Source organism: Candoia aspera, chromosome 1, assembly GCF_035149785.1.
Source record: "Candoia aspera isolate rCanAsp1 chromosome 1, rCanAsp1.hap2, whole genome shotgun sequence".
Classification (NCBI taxonomy): Eukaryota; Metazoa; Chordata; class Lepidosauria; order Squamata; family Boidae; genus Candoia; species Candoia aspera.
In genome coordinates, this window is record NC_086153.1 from 59,979,404 (window position 1) to 60,001,018 (window position 21,615).

At 36.9% G+C, this 21,615-nt stretch overlaps 1 protein-coding gene across 1 annotated transcript in view; it reads left to right on the top strand.

Moving 5' to 3' along the window:
• KIF6 (kinesin family member 6) overlaps window positions 1-21,615 on the top strand; it is a 145,999-nt gene that overhangs the window by 71,460 nt on the left and 52,924 nt on the right. Inside the window, exons 14-15 of the mRNA XM_063290003.1 lie at window positions 7,168-7,276; window positions 18,173-18,228. Of these exons, the coding sequence (XP_063146073.1) occupies window positions 7,168-7,276; window positions 18,173-18,228 (165 nt within the window). The remainder of the gene's footprint in view (window positions 1-7,167; window positions 7,277-18,172; window positions 18,229-21,615) is intronic.

Here is a 21,615-nt window from a genome sequence, read left to right on the forward strand (position 1 = left end):
TTAAGAAGGATTTAGATTTTATCCTGGCCTGCTCACTTCTTGAAGTGTGACACATACCCTGAAAGGTAAGTATAACCCTCAACTCATGTTTTGTGTTGTCTCTGTGGTGGGGAGATAGGAGTCAATTCTCATCTGTTTCTCTGCTTAATTGATTTATATGCCCCAGTATCATTACTGGGACTGTTTTGGGTTCTTTTCTTGCTCTGGATGGCATGTTTAAGCCATAGGGACTGAGCCAGAAGGGGTGAGTCTGGTCGCAAGTCAGGAATTTATTTCAGGAGCTGCTAGTTTGTCACCATCTTTGCTTCTCCCCCAACCCCCACCTCAAAAATGTATGTAAGGTCCTGCAATAAGTCCTGTACAGGGGCTATTATGGTCAGGTCATGTTTCAACTCTGCACAGTCTTCAATTTCAGTACAGAAATTAGGTTGCAATTACCAATACCCAGTATCATTAAAAAATGCTGCTAGTTTCCTGGCAACCAATCATTCTTGCAGAATGCCACAAAATAACATTTTGATGTTTATATGAGATTGTTATATGATATAGATGAACAGTGCAATAATTAAGATTTGCTGCTACCAAAATAGGATTGGTGGCCACTAGTTTTAATACATGTTAAGAAAGACAAGTTAATGAATAGCCAGGGAATAATTAGACAAATTAATGAGCAATCAAATGCCAAGTTTAAAGTTAACATGCCTTGAGTACCAGTTTATTTTTTTATTTTATTTTCTATCCCACCTTTATTATTTTTATGAATAACTCGAGGTGGTGAACATACCTAATACTCCTTTCTCCTCTTTTCCCCACAACAACAACCCTATGAGGTGAGTTGGGCTGAGAGAAAGAAACTGGCCCAAGGTCACCCAACCGGCTTTCATGCCTAAGGCGGGACTAGAACTCTCAGTCTCCTGGTTTCTAGCTTGTTGCCTTAACCACTAGACCAAACTGGTTCTCAGTTGCTGGAAGCAAGCCATATGAGATAGCTATCACTTAATGCTCTGTTGTAGAGGAATTGTAGAGGAATAAGGAGATGGCCTTGAAGAAAATAGGTGGCAATCATTAGGAAATCATGAATTTGGCCAGGAAGAACAGGAAGCATGAGAAATAAACTCAAGATTAACCTTTCTTTGGTATTTAAGGAAAGGAGGCTTTCAAGATTCTGTTATTATAGATTACATCAATAAAGTAGATTTCTAATATTTTTTGTGGTGTCTACACCTGTTTATTTTCTTACAAAGAATGTTACTAGAAACGAATTACTCAATTGGATGGTTCTTACCCATTTCAATAAGAATTTTAATATTATAGTATTGTGGATGTTCCCAGGATATTTTTGTAAACTTGATGTTAGGGACCATTGTATTATTAATGGAATTAACCACACAACAAGAGATACAGTATAGAGTCTGAGGTCTCTGTGCAACTTAGCTACTAGCAAATCCCAAACAAAGAAAAGCAGTCATTATCCAACATTTGACAAAGGGAATGAAGACAATCCTAACTGAATGAATAATTCTTTAGATTTTGGTGAAATGATTAACAGACATATAGATAAATATAGCTCATAAGATGAACTTGAACTTTTAAATACTGCTATTTAAAAACTTTCGTCTTCTCCTAATCCTAATGGAGGTCAGTGACGATCAATGCTGTTTGTTCTGTTGCTGTTGACCATATAGAACAAGTTTGTATATTTGCTAAATCATATATGTAGATTTTTCAGCCAGTATACATTGTGTGGCAGCACCGCATTTCTCCTGAATCTTTTCTTGTATAATTAATAGAAGAAGTGGATATTTCTCACTGTGTATCATGTGTCCTAAATATTCCAATTTCCTTAAGATTTGGTTATCTTAAAAGCACCAAAGAATATGAGGATTCAATACAGAACTTAAGTAGTGCTTAAGATTTATGCCTGGCACTCTGTATTTAGTTCCATTGTGAAATGCTTTGGAAACTATTTTCATAACATGTGGCTACCTTATTTTAGAATATCCTTATTGCCTGCCTCTAAAATTACGATACATGTGAACAGTTTAAATCTAACAGTGGTAGAGGTTACAGTGTAGTGCCAAAGATGCAGCACATTGAATCCCATTTCTCTTTGACAATTTGTGGTAAGTTCTGCAGTATAACTTACAGTATAATTGCTCACATTTATATGGGCAGCCATATAAATGTGAGCAATAACAACAACAACAACTTGGTAGAAATATGGTGTCTTGTTTATAAAGCATAAACTGTCTTGTTTATGTAGTTTTCATTTTAAAAACTGAGCCCAATGAAGGTATCCTGATATATATATATTCCTTATGATAAAATTTGCTGAAACCTTCAAGAGGAGAAAGATTAATACTGGATTCTTTCCCTTTTAAAAAATGTTCATTCTTTTTGGTTTAGTTTTCTCCATCTCTGAAACTTTTCTGTTCTCTGTTCTCAGCAAGTGGAGATGATGATACCAGAAAAACTCTTGCAGAAAATCAGTGAATTAGGGCAGCAGTTTCCAACCTTTTTGGCACCAGGGACCAGTTTTGTGGAAAAACAATTTTTCCACAGACGGGTGGTGGTGGTTTTGGGATAATTCAAGCACTTCTTCTTTTTTCCAACCTTTTATTCTTTTTTCTTCACACCATTTGGAGATAGCAGCCAATGGGCTTGCTTTCTCTGACAGGAGGTGGAGCTCAGGCAGTAATGCAAGTGATGGGGAGCGGCTGTAAAAACTTAGGCTGTAAATTCGCTTGCTCACCCACCGTTCACCTCCTGCTGTGCGGCCTGGTTCCTAACAGGCCACGGACTGGTACCAGTCCAAGGCCTGGGGGTTGGGGACCCCTGAATTAGGGTATTTTTGATTTACAAAACAAAGTAGCTTCATACAAATTTTATTTAGCTAATTATATGGAATGCTTATCCATATTAAAAAAAAAAAGACCAATAGCTTCCTTAGCTTCCTTTAGAGTCTTTAGAATATTACTAATTATTTATGGCCACTAGAGCCTGAAGGGTTGGTAGTTGAAACATTGTCAAACATCATCTGAAAACTTAATGCCTGTAGGAAAAAGCTCAAAACCTTTAGTTCTTTCTGGACTTCCGGTGGGAATATGGCGGACTGAACAGCTTTGCCCATGCAAAGGTTTGCCTGATTTATAAGATTTATAAGGTATCCATAAGGTATAATGATAATTGTTTAGTCTCTAAGTTTAATAGGATTAAGACTATTGTAGTATTATTAATAATAAAAGTCGATCATTTATATATTTTTAACTTGATTTTTATTAATAGTGGATAGAAGTACATAGAATATTGGTGGGAAGGAAATAATTAAATTAATGTTGTATTATGGGGGAGGGAAGTCGATTTAGACATTTATATAAATACATACGAGGGACGCGGTGGCGCTGCGGGTTAAACCGCTGAGCTGCCGATCAGAAGGTCGGCGGTTCGAAACCGCGCGGCGGGTTGAGCTCCCGTTGCTTGTCCCAGCTCCTGCTCACCTAGCAGTTTGAAAACATGCAAATGTGAGTAGATCAATAGGTACCGCTTCGGTGGGAAGGTAACGGCATTCCATGTCGTCATGCTGGCCACATGACCCGGAAGTGTCTATGACAACGCCGGCTCTAAGGCTTAGAAATGGAGATGAGCACCGCCCCCTAGAGTCGGACACAACTGGACTTTACGTCAAGGGAAACCTTTACCTTTACTTTACTATAAATACATACAGTATATTCTTTATATAAGGGGAAAGAACAATTGCATTTGTGATCAGTATATGTGTTAATGGAAGGATTTATAGAAATAATGTGGCCTTGGTTTGATATAGAATAAGGGATTGATTATGGAAATTGCTGTATATTCTTTCTGTTGAAAGTCGGAAGTCATCTTTCTGTTATCTTTAAAAATCCTTTTTTCTTGTGTTTCTCACTTTTTAGTTTTCTTTTGTTTTTTTGTAGCTTTTTGTTTTTGAAATTTTCATCTTTCTTCTAAACTTAATAAAATTCTTATTTAAAAACCTTTATTTCTTTCTTGCTGTGATGTACTGCTATTGAATGTATTTATGATGCATTTATTTATGATGCATTTATATCTAAAGACCTCTTTCCAACAGAGGATAATTTTTTTTCTGCATAAAGAACAGTGAGGAAACATTGTATTCTGACAAAAACACGTTTTTATAATAATGCAGTTTACTTGGTTTTGCAGATTTTTTAGGAAGAAAAGAAATGAAAGTTACTGGTTAACTGAGCTGGGAGGAATTTTCAGACTAGGGATAGCAGGAAAGAAGGAACAAAATTGTGTGTGGGATGAATCCATTTGAAAGTTGTATAAATCTTTATTATTAACTAAAAACAAGTACATCAGCAAGAGAATAATCTCTTTCTACTAGCTCATCAACTTTCCCACATTTCTCAGCATTTCCTTGCATTGCGCTGACTTTGTCCTTTGTTTCTCCCAGTCTCTTCATTACTATCTTCAGTATGTAAAACTTTCCTGCAAACTGTCTTGCATTGAGAATCTATCCCTTTTTGGGGAGATGGGTGGTAATAGAAATTTGAAAAATAAATAAATCTAGACCAGCCTTTCTCAACCTTTTGACCCTGGAGGAATCCTTGAAATATTTTTCAGGCCTTGGGGAACCCCTGCACATTCAGGCTCAAATAAAGGTCAGAAGTTACAAAATTATTATATTTGTTTCATGTGTAGGCCTGTATATATGCATTAACAGTGTTCTTAAACTAAAAATAAGGAATGGAGCTTACCTCTTTAATGTGAAGTTGCCCCAATTTGAAATAATTTTTAAAATAAATTGTGATTTCCCAGGGAACTCCTAGTGACCTCTCGCAGAACCTAGGGTTCCACGGAATGCTGGTTGAGAAACCCTGATCTAGACACTTATTTCCTACACTTCTCATTTGTCTTTTTGACATGAGATGTCCATTTCCCATCTCCTCATACTGTTGTTGGAATACAAGTTTAATGCATCAGATGATAAAAAACTACAAAAAAGCAATCACTCTTCATATCCAAATTAATTATTTTGAAGTGTTTTAAATAACAAGCATTTGTCAGTCAATACATATATCTCCTAGTTGGTGAGATGTGAGCAACACTATGTTAGTTGCAAGGTAGTCTCTACTTTAGAGATAACTTTTTTGCATAGAGTACTGTAATCCTTTGTTGTACTTGTGGCATACTGGCCAAAGTGTGCCCAAACTACCATATATTAGATTCTGTCATTTAAGTAATGTGTTTCAAATCAGTATTATGTTTTGACAATCATTACTCCAGCAATGCTGTCAATAACTTCATAGTTGTAAGGCTCAGAATTGCAGTTGCTATGTTCACATATCTTGCTAAGCCAGCTTTCCTCAATCTGGATACCCTCCAGATGTGTGGACTTCTAGAGAGTTCTCTTGTTGAGTGGGAATTCAAGTCCTTATATCAGAATTGTTGTAGTCTTCCCTGAGTTGTAATTTGACTTAGCATTTTCTTTGATAAAACTGTTGTGGTTCATGACTTAAAATGTTGTCTGAACCTAGCCAGTTATGTTATTTTCCATGAATCATTAATTAAATCATCATGCAGCTTTTCAACACTCTTAATTCTGGCTAAGTGAATTAGTCCAAAAACTTAATTACTGTCACGTTCTAAGAGCTTCTCAGCATGGAATAGATTTCATGCTTTGTACTGTAATGCTGTTCATGTGTATTCAGTGTGAGGTATGCTTTCTTTTTCAGCCAGGTTATCAACTGTAAAAGTTTGTATGGTGCTTATGCATTATGAGGAAGCCCCAAACCAATATCTAAAGTAGCATATTTTTGCTCTTGCTATATTTTTCATTAGTGTATTGAATGAATCCATTGCTTTTGTCTCTTTGTTGGCTCAATTCAATGATGGTTTGTGCAGGCATCCTGCAAAATGCATATTTAATAAGGATTTGTATGAAAACGGAAAACATGTTTTGTTTCAAGTTCAGAACAAATAGTCCCGCTCCAAGTACTGAGTTCAAATTTTTCAAATTGGCTTCGTTCCAACTGAATGAAAGTTGATATGGCTCAAGTATCTTGACTGTATAAACTAATGGGAACTTGAAGCTGAGGCATCTACCCTTGTTTCTTGATTTTTTGCCAATGACCATATTTTATAGTATGATATTGGAAACCAAAATAGTAAATGGAAGAAAAATGATAGGGAAAAAAATCCTTCCTGAAAATACCAATAATCTTGAAATAACAAATTGCTTTGAGTTTTGACACTCAAGTTCTAATTTAGGAGACATTAATAGCTGTCTAAGAAGAAACATGCAAAATATCTGGGCTCATGAATCTTCAGATGACATGAAATAAACTTGATTCTGTCAATTTAGGTATACCACTGAATCTATAAATGGCATTTTATTTTCCATAGACTATAGAAACTGGTTAATTTATTATGAAAGTGGTTGCTGTGTTGATTCCAAAAAAGACAGACAGGACCCAGAGTGGTTTGGGAGAAAAAAAAAATTGGCCAACAGTATAAGTAAATTAGCAAGCTTTTCAGTCCCATAGAATTCTTTCACATAGTTCAATTTGTGTGTTTTCTCAGAATTTCTGATTAATCTTGGGGAGCCCCTAGCTGATCTTGACTGATCTTTGAAGGTAAGGGTGCTTGGCCCAGATTAGGAGGACTATGCAAATCCTTTAAAAGAAGCGCTTCAGAATGTATGGAGGCAAATGAAGCAGCCATATCTTTTCCAGAATCTGGAAGTCCATGCACAGCCAGTTTGCTTCACCAGAAAAAGAAGAAGGAGAAGGAGTTGTGCATGTGCACACATGCAGAGACAGATGGGAGCAGCTGCCAAAGCAGCCAGGGGAATCTGGAAAAATATGTAATTGCTTTAACATTTCAGAAAGAAATGCTTCATATGTGCTCCTGTCTGCTCAGAAGCACCACTTTGGAATGACTGTCACAGTATATTGGTTTGAACTTGGAATCACCTGGGAATTCCAAAGCTGTTATCAAAAAGGGGAGACAAAAACATCCCAGAAGAAAGCAGCAGCAACCCATTTCCGCAATAGAGCCAAGTAGTCCAACTCCTATCACTAGGAGTTGGACTCCACTTGAAGTATCTTTACTTTTAAATATTGTTTCTGCAAATCAACTCATGCTGATGTATTTCTTGAACAGGAGTGGGAAAAGAAATGTCACTTGGACGCCAAGAAGCCTTTGAAATTTTCAAAAGAGATTATGCAGATAGCATAACCATTGAAGACAATAAGCACGTCCTTAAACAAAGGTAAAGATAAACATTTATGTTTATGCAATTATTTTGAACTTGTTCCTCTCCAGTTTTCCAATTGTCCTATAGAAATCAAAGTATTTTTAATAATTGTATAACAATTAAAGTGCTTCAGGGACTCTAACCTAGAATATAAAAAAATAATATTCAGTTGGTAACTCTTCAGGAAATTTCATCATAGCTCCAGCAGAGTTGTTTGACCAATGAGTCATAATTTTCCATTTCTGTGTTTAGCCTACAAACATGGCAAATCTCCAGGCCTCATTGAATGCAAGGAGAAATATCAGGATTATGGGCATAAACCAAGGCATTTAGAGAGATGTCTTGCATCTCTTCATAGTCCTCTCACACTTTAGATTCCCTTATATGTCTTGTGTCATCTGTTTTTGATTTTTCTCTTCCTCGTTATGCTTTCCATTACTATATTATTTATTCTGCTAGCCATCTTCCACCACCTTGTTAAGAATTATCAGACAGGTGATGAGTCATTATCTTAGCTAAAGCGGTAAGTGCTGTGCAATTGTAGGAATCAGTATTTTTAGTTAAAGTTTAAATAGAAATACTATAGCTTTCTGTCCTATTTAAAGCTTCAATATAATTACTACTAATAATAGAACAATGACTATACTAAAAATCTAGAGCAATTTTACAAAGCAGAAATAAGAGAGCAGATATCCTAGCATAGCCAAACCAAATATTTGGTTACTCTCTTTGTAAATGCACATCTGAATAGTATCATTTTAATGTTACCAGAAAGCAGAGTTTCCTCTGTGTTATACACATTTCATCTATGTAATATATTGTAATCTTTCTAAATGTTGCAGAATATTAATGTTGGATATCCCTTTGAGTTGAATCCAGTATGAAATAAAAGTAAGCATTTAAATTTGACCTTTAGGCTGAAACCCTAGCATCTACATGGAATAAACCAGATTGGGATTTTTACTGAGTAAACATGCATAGGATAACACTATTTTCCTGTGTTCATGGCAACTGCCGCAGATGTTGTGATACAAATAGCACAAGGAGTGTTTTCTTGTTGTATATAAAAAACCCATTAGCAAATGACACTGGGAACTTTAGGTACATCACACTTGTTTAAAACAAACTCTTCTCAGATCTACTTTGTAATTTGGAATGTAACTGCTGAACCACCACTTATACAAAAACTCAGCGATCTAGCCACTGTGCAATTTGTTAGGTAAGATTATATATACAGTGCACTTCAGAGTTAACAAAACTCTCCCCTAAATGTAAATCTTTGTTATGCCAATAATATATATGTGGTAGGATTGCTGTATTTTTCATTTTGCGCTTGAGTTTTGATTCACAATTATTTTTATTCTCTGTATGGTACTTTCTTTGGCTTTTCCCATATCCCCAATTAAAATTGTTGGATGCAGTTTTCCATAAACCAGTGGAGCAATTCATGTTTTGCACCACTTAAAGATATCTACGGAACTGCTTTTTATAGATTTTTCTTAGGTTTTCTGTGGTAGGGTGGCACTGTCCTCTCCATGCAACCACACTAGCATTACTTCCTCAGGCACCTTATCTTTCCTTCTCATCCATCTCTAAGTTGTTTCCAAGTTGTCAGTATCTTTAATCATAAAATCATAGGATTGGGAAAGATCAAAAAGGGATCCAACCCAAGTTTCTGACATAAAATTTCCTCAATTTACCAACACTCCCCAATCAGTTTATATGATCCAGATCAGAGTGTACCACAAGTACATATACTATAAAAGTGCCAAAATGAGTCCATCATTCATTCCTGAGTCAAATGAAAGTTTATACTTAAATAAAATTTACTGAATGAGGGAGCCATGTTTGCCTGTTATGGCAAAAATTAGTGTCATGGCTAACAGGCTTTTTGTGGCCTAAACTTTAAAATTCTTGAGCCAATTTCAGCAGATGCACAAAGTATGTACAAATAGGGGACAGAGACGGCTGAATAATTTTTAGAATAGCAAGAGGTTGCTGAATCATGAGTGAACAGGAGGAGAGTCCTTATATCGTTTGAAGGAAGAATTATGGAGATTGTGGTGAACGTGCTGCTGTTGAGTGGCCAGCTAAGCTTTACATGACCTTCATATATCCCCATTTCTCCTGTTGTCCTATAGTGCTCAGTAAATTCATGTTCTTCTTTGAGTTTGATGGGGCATCTTTTTGCCACAGTGAATCAAGCAAATAAAAATATGTATGAAATGAAAGCTGAAAAAAAAAAGTTTCTTTACTGGAATGGATTTATTCCAGCTAGGTTTATTCTACTCCTCTTGAGCGAAATTCAAAATTGACATATACCTCACTTCCATTTATTTCCATTCTCCATTCCATATTCTTTTTATTAAAGAAAAAAAGTGTTTAACTTAAGGAAGGGATGCTAGACACCAGTGGTAGAAACAAAATGCACTCATAAGCTATTTGCTGCCAGATCACAATGCTTGAGTAGTCCTATCAACCCAACAGAAAATGATACATGGTTTTGTAATTTGCCATTGAAAATATACCATTGGATCTTTCTCAGCAGTCTTTTATCATTCATATCTGCTCCATTTTCTTTCTTTTTACTATTTTCAAGGTAGGAGTAAGTAGCCCTTGCCTATTTCTACTTATTTTCCTTCTTCTCACTTTATCAGAAGCTAGTAGCATAAGGACAGATATAGTATATAAAAGCTTTTCATTTGTTCAGCCAACAGTTCATGAAACACTAATTTATAGTAAGTCTGTAGCTCAGAGTGCAAGGTTTACCTATCTATGGCAAAGGTCTGCACTGAAGAAACTGAGTCAAAATATCCAAAAATTATATTACCTTTTGCCACCATTAACTAGTCCAGAGAAACAAAGTGAGGCTGATAAGTCTTGAAATATTCAAAGGAGAGTATGGGAGAGAAGGAAACAAAGGAGCAGATGCACTGCTGCAAAGGAATAGCTCCTTTTATCTAGAAATCTTGTGACCAGCTAGTGAAGGTGAACTTTCCTACTATGCAGAAATGTGTGGCCATGTCAATCAAAGACCGAAGAGAAGGGGCACTGGAGTAAGAAGAAAGTTGCCTAAAGTTATGCTTGCATCAGAAACAGAAGTACTGACTAAGCAAGGCCCAGTTATCCAAACTGTGCTAAATGCTTAGAGCAAGTTAGTGTGAGTAAAAGTGAAAATGACTTAAAATATTAGGTGCTGAAAATTTGAAAAAAAAACCTTAATAATTGAAAGAACACAGTTACCTAATGTGTGCCTCTCATGAAGTTGAGTGCTTTTTCTTGGCTTTGTTCCATGTCAACTTTTGTTAGACAAAATGGAACATGTGGCTTTTTTCAGTTCTTTATGCTAGACCAATTCTTAACCAGATAATCAGTTAATCCCAAGTCTCTGCTAATAAGGATGATTATACATATCTGAGTAACCATAGAAAAATCCATGACAAGGGTCCTGTCCTAGCCACAAAAATCATAACAGTGTGAGTTAATCCCACAGATATTCTTGAATATTGGAATGGAGTTATCTTTATTCCTTTTATCCTTCAGTTTTGTTTCTATTATTTATAAAAGAACAGGCATGATTATATATACAGTGTTTGTGTGTGTGTGTGTGTGTGTGTGTGTATGTTCCTTAGTTAAAGCCTGAATAATTCTACAGGCTGACAAATAAAAGGTTGTTAAATATCTTTGCCAATTCAGGCAGAATTAGGTCTGCCATTTTCATTATTCAATATAATTTTTATTCAACAGTAAAATAGCTAGATTACTTAAATATGAAAGGAGAAATTGCAGCTCTTTGTAGTCCAAAAGAAAGAGATAAATAGGGTGGAAATACTCAGATATTATGGATCAGCAACATTATGCATCAGTGATCTGAAATACTTCGTTAGGAACATTTTTGAACATGGTACCTATGCTCTGATCAGCTCTATTTGCTAGAGACAGTTCTTGTTATTTGGTAATAACTCTTGGTAAATACTTTCTATTGTGCTTTTAAAAAGTATTTTAAAAAGTAAAAAGCATTTTGGAAAAGTGTTTTCAGGGTAAAGAATTCTAATACATGTTAAACCTGTAAATGTAAGTTGACAGCTATTCTTCACAGTTCTGTTAACTGTACAGGTGTCTCTAGGACAGGCGTGAACAACATGCAAGCAAGATCATGTTGCTGAAATTTAGAGGCAAAAATACCAGTACTTGATAGCAGTTTTTAACACTAAAAAATAGGAAAATATAATAATTTATACTATCAGATGACCTTCAAACTCACAAAAAATGGGTGTTGGAAACTTCATGTGTATAATTGCAGTCCATGCATTTAGGTCACTTTGTTACCCAGAAGCAATTTCATCTTGTTCATATGAAAAACAAAGCTGTAGGCACGTCTAAAAGATCAAATTTTAAAGAATGATAACTTCAAATCCCCAGCAGTGAAATTTGGCATGTTTATTCCATTCATTACAATTTAGTTTGCTGCAAATTTTATTTTGTAGAGGAAACAAACAAAAAATTAAAACCATTTAAGCTTTACCATACAAGATCATGGGAAAGCCGAGTCCCATTTTTCCAAACTCTGCTCTTGATTCAAGCACCAAATCAGATCAGACAAGCCAGGAGCAATCAAGAGTGGACTGAATAATTTACAGAATTTTGGATCTGGCCACTTTGAAATTGTTTCATGATTAGGCAACTTTACAAATCTAATAAATAAAAATAAGTAAAGTGAGTGGTCTCAGTATACCTGTAGAATGTGTTATTGTTATTTTTTAACATACCTGTAAAAATTACAAACACATACACACACACACACGTACACACACTGGTCCCTGCAGTTTTCTTGGCAACAAATCAAAAATAAAGGTCCGGTACTGTAAAATCACAGGAACGAGTTATCCACAAAACCAAAATAAAATAACCAAATCCTTGGTAAAACAGGGTGGAATTGCATTTAAAGATGCCTAGCCTATTTTGGAAGCTGCTGAGTAGCTACCTCCTGGGTATTGCCGATTAACACACAACAAGGAGGTTCCCCTCCAAGGATCTCAAAGGCTCGGCTATGACATACTGGGAAAGAAATGTTCACAATATTTGGTCCCAAACAACATAGGGTCTTGCAAGTCAACAACAAAACCATCAAATAGGTTTAGCAGTAAATAGGCAGGCAGTGCAAATCATAGAGTAGGTGTAATATGACTCTTGCCTTGCATGCTGGTCAGTAATTTAGTGGTAACATTCTGTACCAGCTGAGCTTCCAAACCATCTTCAAAGGGTGCCTACATAAAACACATAATAATTTAGATGCAAGGTTATTGAGACATATTTTACTGTCAACAGGTTTCCTAAACTGCATGGCCCCAACCTGTTCAAGCCTTTTGAAACTGAATTGGGTTTGAAAATGAATAGATTACCAGTGCAACCAAGCATTTATGTAATACACTTTTTGCAGCAGATACTGTAATTCACTGGATTCTGAGCCAGTTGAAGTCTACAAGTAGTTTTCACAAACAAATTCTATAAATAGATTCATAGAACCATAGAATGTAAGGGTTAAAAGAAATCTTGGAGATCATTTAGTGCAGGAATCCATTACAATAATATTGCTGACAGTTACTACCAGGCTTCTGCTTAAATACATTCAGCGATACAGAATCCACCATACTCCTGATGCAGTCTGTTCCATTGTTGGACAGCTCTTAGTATTGGGAAATTTTCTCAAGTGCCCAACTAAAATTTATTTCTTTGAAATTGATTGAATTATTTCTTGCCATGTCTTCTAGAATAACTGAATAATTCTACACTATTTTCTACATGACACCCCTTCAATTACTTGATCATAGCTGTTAATGCTTTCCACAGTCATCTCTTCTCCAAGCTGAATATGCCAAAACCTATAACCCTTCCTCCTAGATCTTTCTTTCTAGACCCCTTATCATCTTGGTTAATCTCCTTTGATCCCACTCCAGTTTTTTAATGTCCTTCCTAAAATGCAGTCCCAAAACTGGATGAAATATTCTGTAATCAGTAGTCTGACCAACACAGATTAAAGAGGATTGGTGGCATCTTTTGATCTTGATGCTGTATTACATTGGTGCAGCCCAGGATAGCGTTTTTCTTTTCTTTTCTTTTCTTTTCTTTTCTTTTCTTTTCTTTTCTTTTCTTTTCTTTTCTTTTCTTTTCTTTTCTTTTCTTTTCTTTTCTTGCCTATGTCAGACTGTTGGCTCATGTTCAGCTTGTGATCCACCAAGACACCCAGATCTTTTTTGCATATGCTGCTGTCAAATATGATCCACCCCAATCTTATACTCTCAATATTTATACTTGCTTTTTTTTACCCAAATAATAGGAGTTTTTATTTGTCCCTGAATCTTGATACTGTCCTCCAAGGTGTTTTCTGTTTCCTCTATTTTTATGTCATATGCAGATTTGTTAACCTTATTTTCTAACCTGTCATTAACTTGTTTATAAATTCATTAAACAGCACAAGGCCTAAAATAGAGCCCTGTGATACTTCTCATCAAACCTCTAGAGCCATTAATATGCAGTTGCTGGATACAGTTGTTCAACCTGCCCTTATCCATCTAATGGTAGAATAGTTGAGTGCACATTTTGCCATTTTCGCTTTAAAAATGTAATGAGAGATTTTGTTGAATGCTTTGCTAAAGTCAAAATATGCTGCGTCCACAACATTCTTGTGGTCAGCTAAACTGGTCACACTATCAAAAAAGGAGATCAGGTTAGTTTGGCATGATTTATTCTTGAATGAATCATGCTGACTCCTGCCAAACAATGCATTCTTTTCTAAATACTCACAAACTGACTGGTTAATAACCTGCCTAATATTTTGTCTAATAGTAAATGAGGCTGGCAGTAAAACAGTTATTAGTTACCTGGATCCTTTTTTTCCCCCATTTTGTGAAGATAGAAACAACATTCGCCCTACTCCAGTCCCTGGAATTAGGCCCATCCTACTTGATTTCTTAAAGATCATGATAAGGTCTGCAAGATGACATTCTCAAGCTCTTTCAAGACTCCTGGATGTAATACTCAGTTCTTGAAGATGTAAACTCATTCATATTAACCAGATGTTCCCTACCTACCTCTTGACTTTCTTTGGGTTAAATCTGGTGTCTGGCACCTTTTCCAAAGAACACATTTTATTACTAGGTATAAGCTTTCATGAGGTGCAGCCCACTTCATCAGACAGATAGAGTGGCTCAACTAATGTAGGATTTAAATTGTGGGGAGGTCAGGGGGGGAAGAAGGGAAAGGAAGGAGAAAATAGTTTGGTTATGCAGATGCAGGTTACATCTGTTGAGACAAATTACAAGTACCTTATCAGTTAACAATTGTAATGTCTTAAAAACACATTGTGATTGTTCAGACCTGAAATTACCTGAAACATTTTGATGTATTTCAGTTCAAAAATTTCTCACTCAGTGGTGTTGTTAAAGTCCCACTAAAGTTCCATTAAAGGTCTCCTAAGTATATTCTCCTGTTATTTATTCAACCTACATGCCGAATATGAAGAGAAGCTGGATTGGAAGAAGATAGGCATGGTTTTAAAATTGGAGGAAGAAACATCAATAATCTGTGCTATGCTGCTATGCTATAACACTACTTATTAGCCAAAATGCAAAGGATCTGCAAGGTCTAAGTAATAAAAGTCAAGGAACATAGTGAAAAAAAGGGACTAAAATTAAATATAAAGAAGATCAAACTAATGACAACAGGTACAACAGTAAACGAGAAGGACTTACGATGGGTCCTTGTAGTTGCGGCTGTCACAGTGTCCCCACAGTCCCATGATTGCAATTCTGTCACTTGGCATCTAGCTCACAATTACGATGCTGCGGCATCCCGCAGCCATGTGGTCACCATTTGTGACCTTCACTGCTGGCTTCCAATAAGCGAAGTCAATGGGGAAGCTGGCAAGAGGTTGCAAATGGTGACCACAGGACACTGCGACCATGTGGGATTTGTCTAACAATGGCAAATGGGACTGCCACAACTGCCATCGTAAGTTGGCATAGTCACGTGACGTCACGCTTTACAACTGTACTTTACAACCGCATCACTTAGTCACGGAGTTGCCAGTTGTAATTACTATCATTAAGCAAGGACTACCTGTACTTCCTGCCATGACTCCTTGGTGATTATTCCCATCTTCAATCTGCTGTACATATCCCTTTGGATTCCCAGTTCAGTCGAAACTTCACTATGCATCCACAGTGGTTTCCCATGGTGCCCTCTCCCCATTTTTTTCCTTCTCAGAATAGAATGCATTTATACTTCCAGCATTTATACTTCTTGGTTTTGAGAAGTTCCCAATTTTCCTACATTCCATTTGCCCTCAGGATTTCTGTCCATGGGGTTTCCCTAGTTAATTGTTACAACTTAATAGCAATTGAAGCAACATGATGTTTAAGAGGTTATAAAAGCAGAACTAGTCACAGCAGTGGTAGCAATGTAGCAAAACTTGGCTGATCTTATAGCTCTGTCCATACAACTACAAGTAAAGTTTATCTTCAAGGAGTTGTTGCCTTCTTTAAACTCATAATTAGAGGTTATTGTTCTTTACAGTAGAAAGCAGCTAGAAACCAAATGTAACTACTAGAAGTAGTGTCATGTAAGACACTCCTATCAGCAAAGTCAAAATTCACTCACATCCCAGTCTAAGAGATGTCACCTTGTAGACCATGGAGAGATTAGCACCTGTTGGTTTGGCAGAGATATTTGTTTATTTAGTAGATTTATATGGCTGCCCCACTCAAATACATGACTTTGGGTGGCTAATAATATTAAAAATGATTTTAAAAATACAAAAAACGAAAACACACAGCAGCCAGGGGAAAAAAATTACAGAAGCAATAATCAAACATTCAGCACAACCAAAAATGGGCTTTGCCACACATTCAGGCTCCAGGCTCAGACACAGAGCAAAGTCTTCAAGGCCTTACAAAAGGCCAATAGGGACGGGGCCAATCTGATCTCTGGAGAGACGATATTCCAGAAAGTGGATGCCATGACAGAAAAGGCTCTTGTGGTAGTCCAGTCTGGACATCACTAGGGTATGAGTGACTGTGAGTAGGATCTCCTGATCCAGTAAGGTGCAGAACTGATGCACAACCTGGAGCTGTAGAAGGGGCATCCTTCCTATAGCTGCCACCTGCTCTTTGAGCAGGAGCCATGAGTCTGTCCTGTTCAGACTATGAGGCAGCCAGACAGAATTATTATCAAACTCTTTATTTAAAACAACTATTTACAACAGTAAAGTCCTGGTGAATAAATAAAGCAAGCAATTCTGATCAAGATCACCCAGGTGGATGAACAGGCAAGGCTGCAGGATCAGACTGTGGCAGAACAGCAAGGCAGAATTCAGCTAACTCTCTGATTGAAGCTGTCAGACTTGGTGAAGCTAGAGTGCATGGCAAGGCAGAAGCTGGAGGCAAGGATCGGTGAACTGGCATGCAGATAGGACCGGGCTGACACGTGGAGGCTAGGCAAGTCTGGACTGGAACCACTGGGCAAGGCTTGGCTCTGGAGGCTTAGCTGGACTGGACTGGACTGGAGAGTCTAGGCAAGGCTGAGAGCTGGAAGCAAGGCTGGACTGGAGAGTCTAGGCAAAGCTTGAATCTAGGAGCACACCTGGATCGCGCTGGGGCGATGTGACAAGGCTTAGAGCTGGATGCGATACTGTGCTCAGCAGGGATGGCAAGAGGAGGCTCAACTGGAGCTGCTTGTGCAGGAGGCAGTTCTGCAGGGGTAGAAGGCACTGGCGCTGGTTCCACACTGGCTGCAGGCAAGGCTTCTGACAACGGTAAGGAAGCTTCCACAAGTGCTGTGAGCTCAAAGGATTGGTTGTCTCCGGCAGCTTGCTCAATGCACGCCTGCCCTTTAAAGTGACCCCTTCCATGCCTTTTCTCTCCTGCAGCCAATCTGGCTGCCTTCTGATTCATGCGCTTCTCTGTTCTCCTGTCTTGAGCGCTGATTGGAGGATTCAGATCCCCCTCCGGAGTTTGTCCAATCCACATTTGCAAATTCTCCCACTCTGCTGAGTCACTTCCGGGTTCAGCTTCTCCGGGTCCCTCCTGATGAGTTTCATTTTCCCCTTCTGACTTCGGATAAGTTTTGTTTTCAGAGTCAGAAGAGGGCTCAAACCTCACAGAGTCCAGGAGGCAGTGCACCTCATCCAAAACCAAAGATGGAAGAACTTCAGAACCAGGAAATCCAACAACCCAAAGCCACTCAGTCTTGCTAGGGTTGTACTGAAGCCTATTGTGACCCATCAGGCCCCTACAGCTTCCAGGCCCTGGGAGAGATCACTTAGGTGACTTCGGATACAAAGCTGGGTGTTATCTTGCTTTTCCATGTAGTAACACATACACATGAGGCTTGTCAAGCCTGTCAGAATAATACACATGCAAAGTTTGTTTTGTTCTAAAGAAAAGACCAAATGTTAATGCTGCTTTAAAAAAAAAAAAGATCCTGAAAAGAAGTAGGACTTAGGGTAAAACATGCTTTGTTTCTTATCTCTGGCCTAGGTAATTTGATTCCTTCCTTCCTTCCTTCATTCCTTCCTCAGAATATTTGTTTTAAAGAAACAACATCAGCCAGTAGCAAAAGCACAGACAATCAAAAGACTCGATTTGGGGAGTGAGGACTCTGAATAATTTTAACGATATCAGAATGCACAGTGAAAATGATATAGTTCAGTAACAGAGTTTTTAAAAAAAAAAAAATATTAATTCAATAAAAAGGGTATAATGAGCAACTTGCCATTCTGTCAGTCTGATGTGATTCATTGCCATAGATTCAGCTTTAACTTAATGGGCAAGTTGCAAGTAGAGAGTACTACAGAAATGTTGACTAGATGTGCTATATATTTGTAAAAATTCTAAACTCCATTGCTTTTATCAGGTTTGCTGATGCAAAATCTTTGGGACAAAAAGTAAACGATATAAGAAATCAAATCAGTAAGTATGAATATTTTATTTTTTAATATCCAAATTACAGATATTACATTGACTAAAACATTATACCTGGCATTTGAATTAGTCTAATCAGATTTTTTCTCTATGCTGGTGATTAGCAATATTTGATCACTTCTGCGGATTTTCCTGCTTGTTTAGTAATTAATTCCCTACTATTATGTATTTCGTTTTTGAGATGGAAGCTATGGAGTAAGCTATACGCTGGATTCACTAAGGCCATATGAACTGTGTAAGAAAAGAGTACTGCCAAAAAGAATGCTATTTAATTGCAAGCCCCAGCCCATTGTTTAGCTATTACGTTTAACCAGAAATGCAAAAATCCTGATGATCGTGAGTTATTGCCACTTAAAGAAATGGACTGACAAGTATTTGTATTGCTGCAAAGGTCAGAATGCTCTTTTTGTTCTTTTCTGCCTTATGAAAATCTTGTCAGGTCTGGTAGGTACTTAAATTAGAATACAGGCAACCAAAGTTCATATCCAAAGTTTGTATTCAACCACCCACAGTCTTTAAGAGTCAGGCAGCATACAAGTTTAATAAAATCATCATCATCATCATCATCATCATCATCATCATCATCTATGCTTGTAGCTAATTTTGTGCTGATTGCCTGCTCCACCATAGAGTATGCTATAAAATGTTGGTGAAAGTGGCTTGAATATTCTATTCCTCAAATTCACCATAGGTATTCCAAAAAAACATAAAATGATAGAGTTGGAAGTGGCTATTCAGCTCATTGAGTCCAACTCCTTGCTCTGTGCAGGAATTCCAAACTAAAGCATCCATGTTAAGTAGCTGTTTAGCTTTCTCTCAAATACATTCAGTGAACTCACCACCTAAGTGCAAAATTGGTTCTGCCGTGACACTGCTCACTATTAGGAATTTCCCCCTAATATTCAAATAGAACCTCCTTTCCTGTCATTTAAAAATTTCCTTACCTATAGAATGATAGAGAACAGTTCTTGATCTTCTTCTGTGTGATATTCTCTTAGATATTTGAAGATTGTTATCATATTTCCCCACAGTCTTGTCTTGTCTCCTCAATAGTTCATATTTTTAAATAGGATTTAATTTCTATTCGCTTTATTATCTTTAGTGCCCTTCTTTGAAGCTGTCCCAATTTGTCTGAATCATTTTTAAAATGTGCTCAGAAATGAATACAATATTCAAGGTAGGATCTGATCAACACAGAATAAAATGGAAGTATTTATTCCTGTAATGCAAAAACTATATTTTTGTTGCAACAGCCTAAAATTGCCTTTGTGATTTTAGCAGCTTTATCATGCTGCTGACTCATATTCAGTATGTAATCAACTACAGTTCCAATATCTTTCACAAGTACTGTTGCCAAGCCTGGTATAAGGGCATAAGTTTGCATTTGTCTTTGTTAAATTTCATTCTGTTATTTTCAGCCCATTTCTTTAACCCATCAGGATCACTTTGAATTTTATTTTTGTAATCTAGGTTATTAGATATCCTATCCAGTGTTGTCATATGTGCAAATTTTATAAGCATTCCACTTCCTCATTCAAGTATTTAATAAAAATGCTAAAGAGTAGAAGACTCAGAAGGTGAACCCTGTGGCACTTAACTCCATCCTCTCTTCCAGTTTGAGAAGGAACCATTGACAAACTTTCTTTGAGGTACCATCTTGGAAACAGCTACATATTCTGTGATGTCATGAGTCCATATTTAGCTAGCTTGTTAATCAGAATGTCATGAAATACATCGTAAAATGCTTTCCTGAAATCAAGATACATATCTACACTATTCCCATAATTTATTAAGAGAGGTTATCTGATCAAAAAATGAGATAAGCTTAGACTGGGAAAACTTATTCTTAATTAATTACTATATAGTTGCTGGAGAATAAAGGTTTAAGAGGGCTATTGCCTTCTCATCCTGCTGCAAGTTTTCTGTGTATGTCTGGTTGGCTACAGTCTGACAAAATACTGGACTAGAAAAGAGTTTGACTTGCTCTAACTGGGTAGTACTTAGGTTCTTATGTTTGCCTATTCCACTTCTCTTTCTCCCTTTGTCACACATATATACTGTTAGTTTTCCAAAGATTCAGCTTGTTTTTTTCAATTTCAGTCCATTCTGTTAATTCTAGCACCACACAACCAATTTATAAATCCCAAGGTCAAAAGAGTTTTCTATGTCAGGATGCCTTTTCTTGACTATGATTATAATAGTTGGACAATAGAAACATTATGACTTGTTTGTCATGTGTCTATACGGAATGCCATACATTGTATCATACATAGCTACTACCTGCCAGAATTATACTGGAAAACCAGCAAATAGGAATTATACCCATCTGTTGCTTGAAGCTCGATATTTAAGTTCCTTGTATTCTTGTTTTGGATTCCTTCAGGCATTCCTGGCTACTCCAGTATGCTCAATTAAGTCCAGATCATATCAGTATCGGTTTATATTTTCCAGCCAACACTTAATAATATGCAATTCTTTACCACAAAGGTCATCGGAGGACCTTTTGGTAAGCTGCTTGATGCAATGTAGAATCCATATTACAGTCTTGATGATTTGCAAAATAATGACAGACAGTGTTTGGCTCTATTTTAAAATTCTGCCACAAACATTCTGATTTTCCATTGGAGCAACCACTATTTCATACCAGAGATATGGAAAATTCTTCAGCCACTTTCCATGATATACAGTGGTATGCTATGATGTTTGAAATGGGGTGGTCATAGTTGGATATTTTAGTGTTTTCCCAATTTTGCAAAAGGACAATACTGTAGAATTCACAAGTGCTAAATTTGCAGCTGAGTTGCAGTCCCCAAAATTTACTACGGCAAATTTAATTTTTATCTACTATTGTATCATAGAACACAAAAATCTAGCTGTGATGTGTGTATGTTATTTTGTATTTGAAAACTGATATTATGTTAATCATTATAATAATCTTAGAACTGAAGTTGAGGCTTGTCCAAAACTATATAATATATTCATACCAATGGTAAGATTGGAACATAGGGACTTCTGCTCTAGATCCAAATTCTGTGGTATGTTCCATTAGAATGCACTATCTCAAAGGGGACCTTTTGAGAATCATGGCGTTAGTTTCTCAGAAATAAAAGAAAGGTATCATGCATAATTAATCCCAAATGGGAACATTAGGGAAGGGCTACTGAGCATTGTTAGAAGCATAACATATATTATCTGAGGTCCCACAGTTTTGGCATAAGTTATACCTATAGAGAGGAAATCATTGAATGGGAAGAAAATGGAGGCAATGCTAATGATCTGTTGATCAAAAGATGGTAATAACTTTTTGTGTGTACATACAAGCACTCATGATGACAGGTGAGGCTCAGTCCTCATGATGTTTGTGATGTTTTCAGT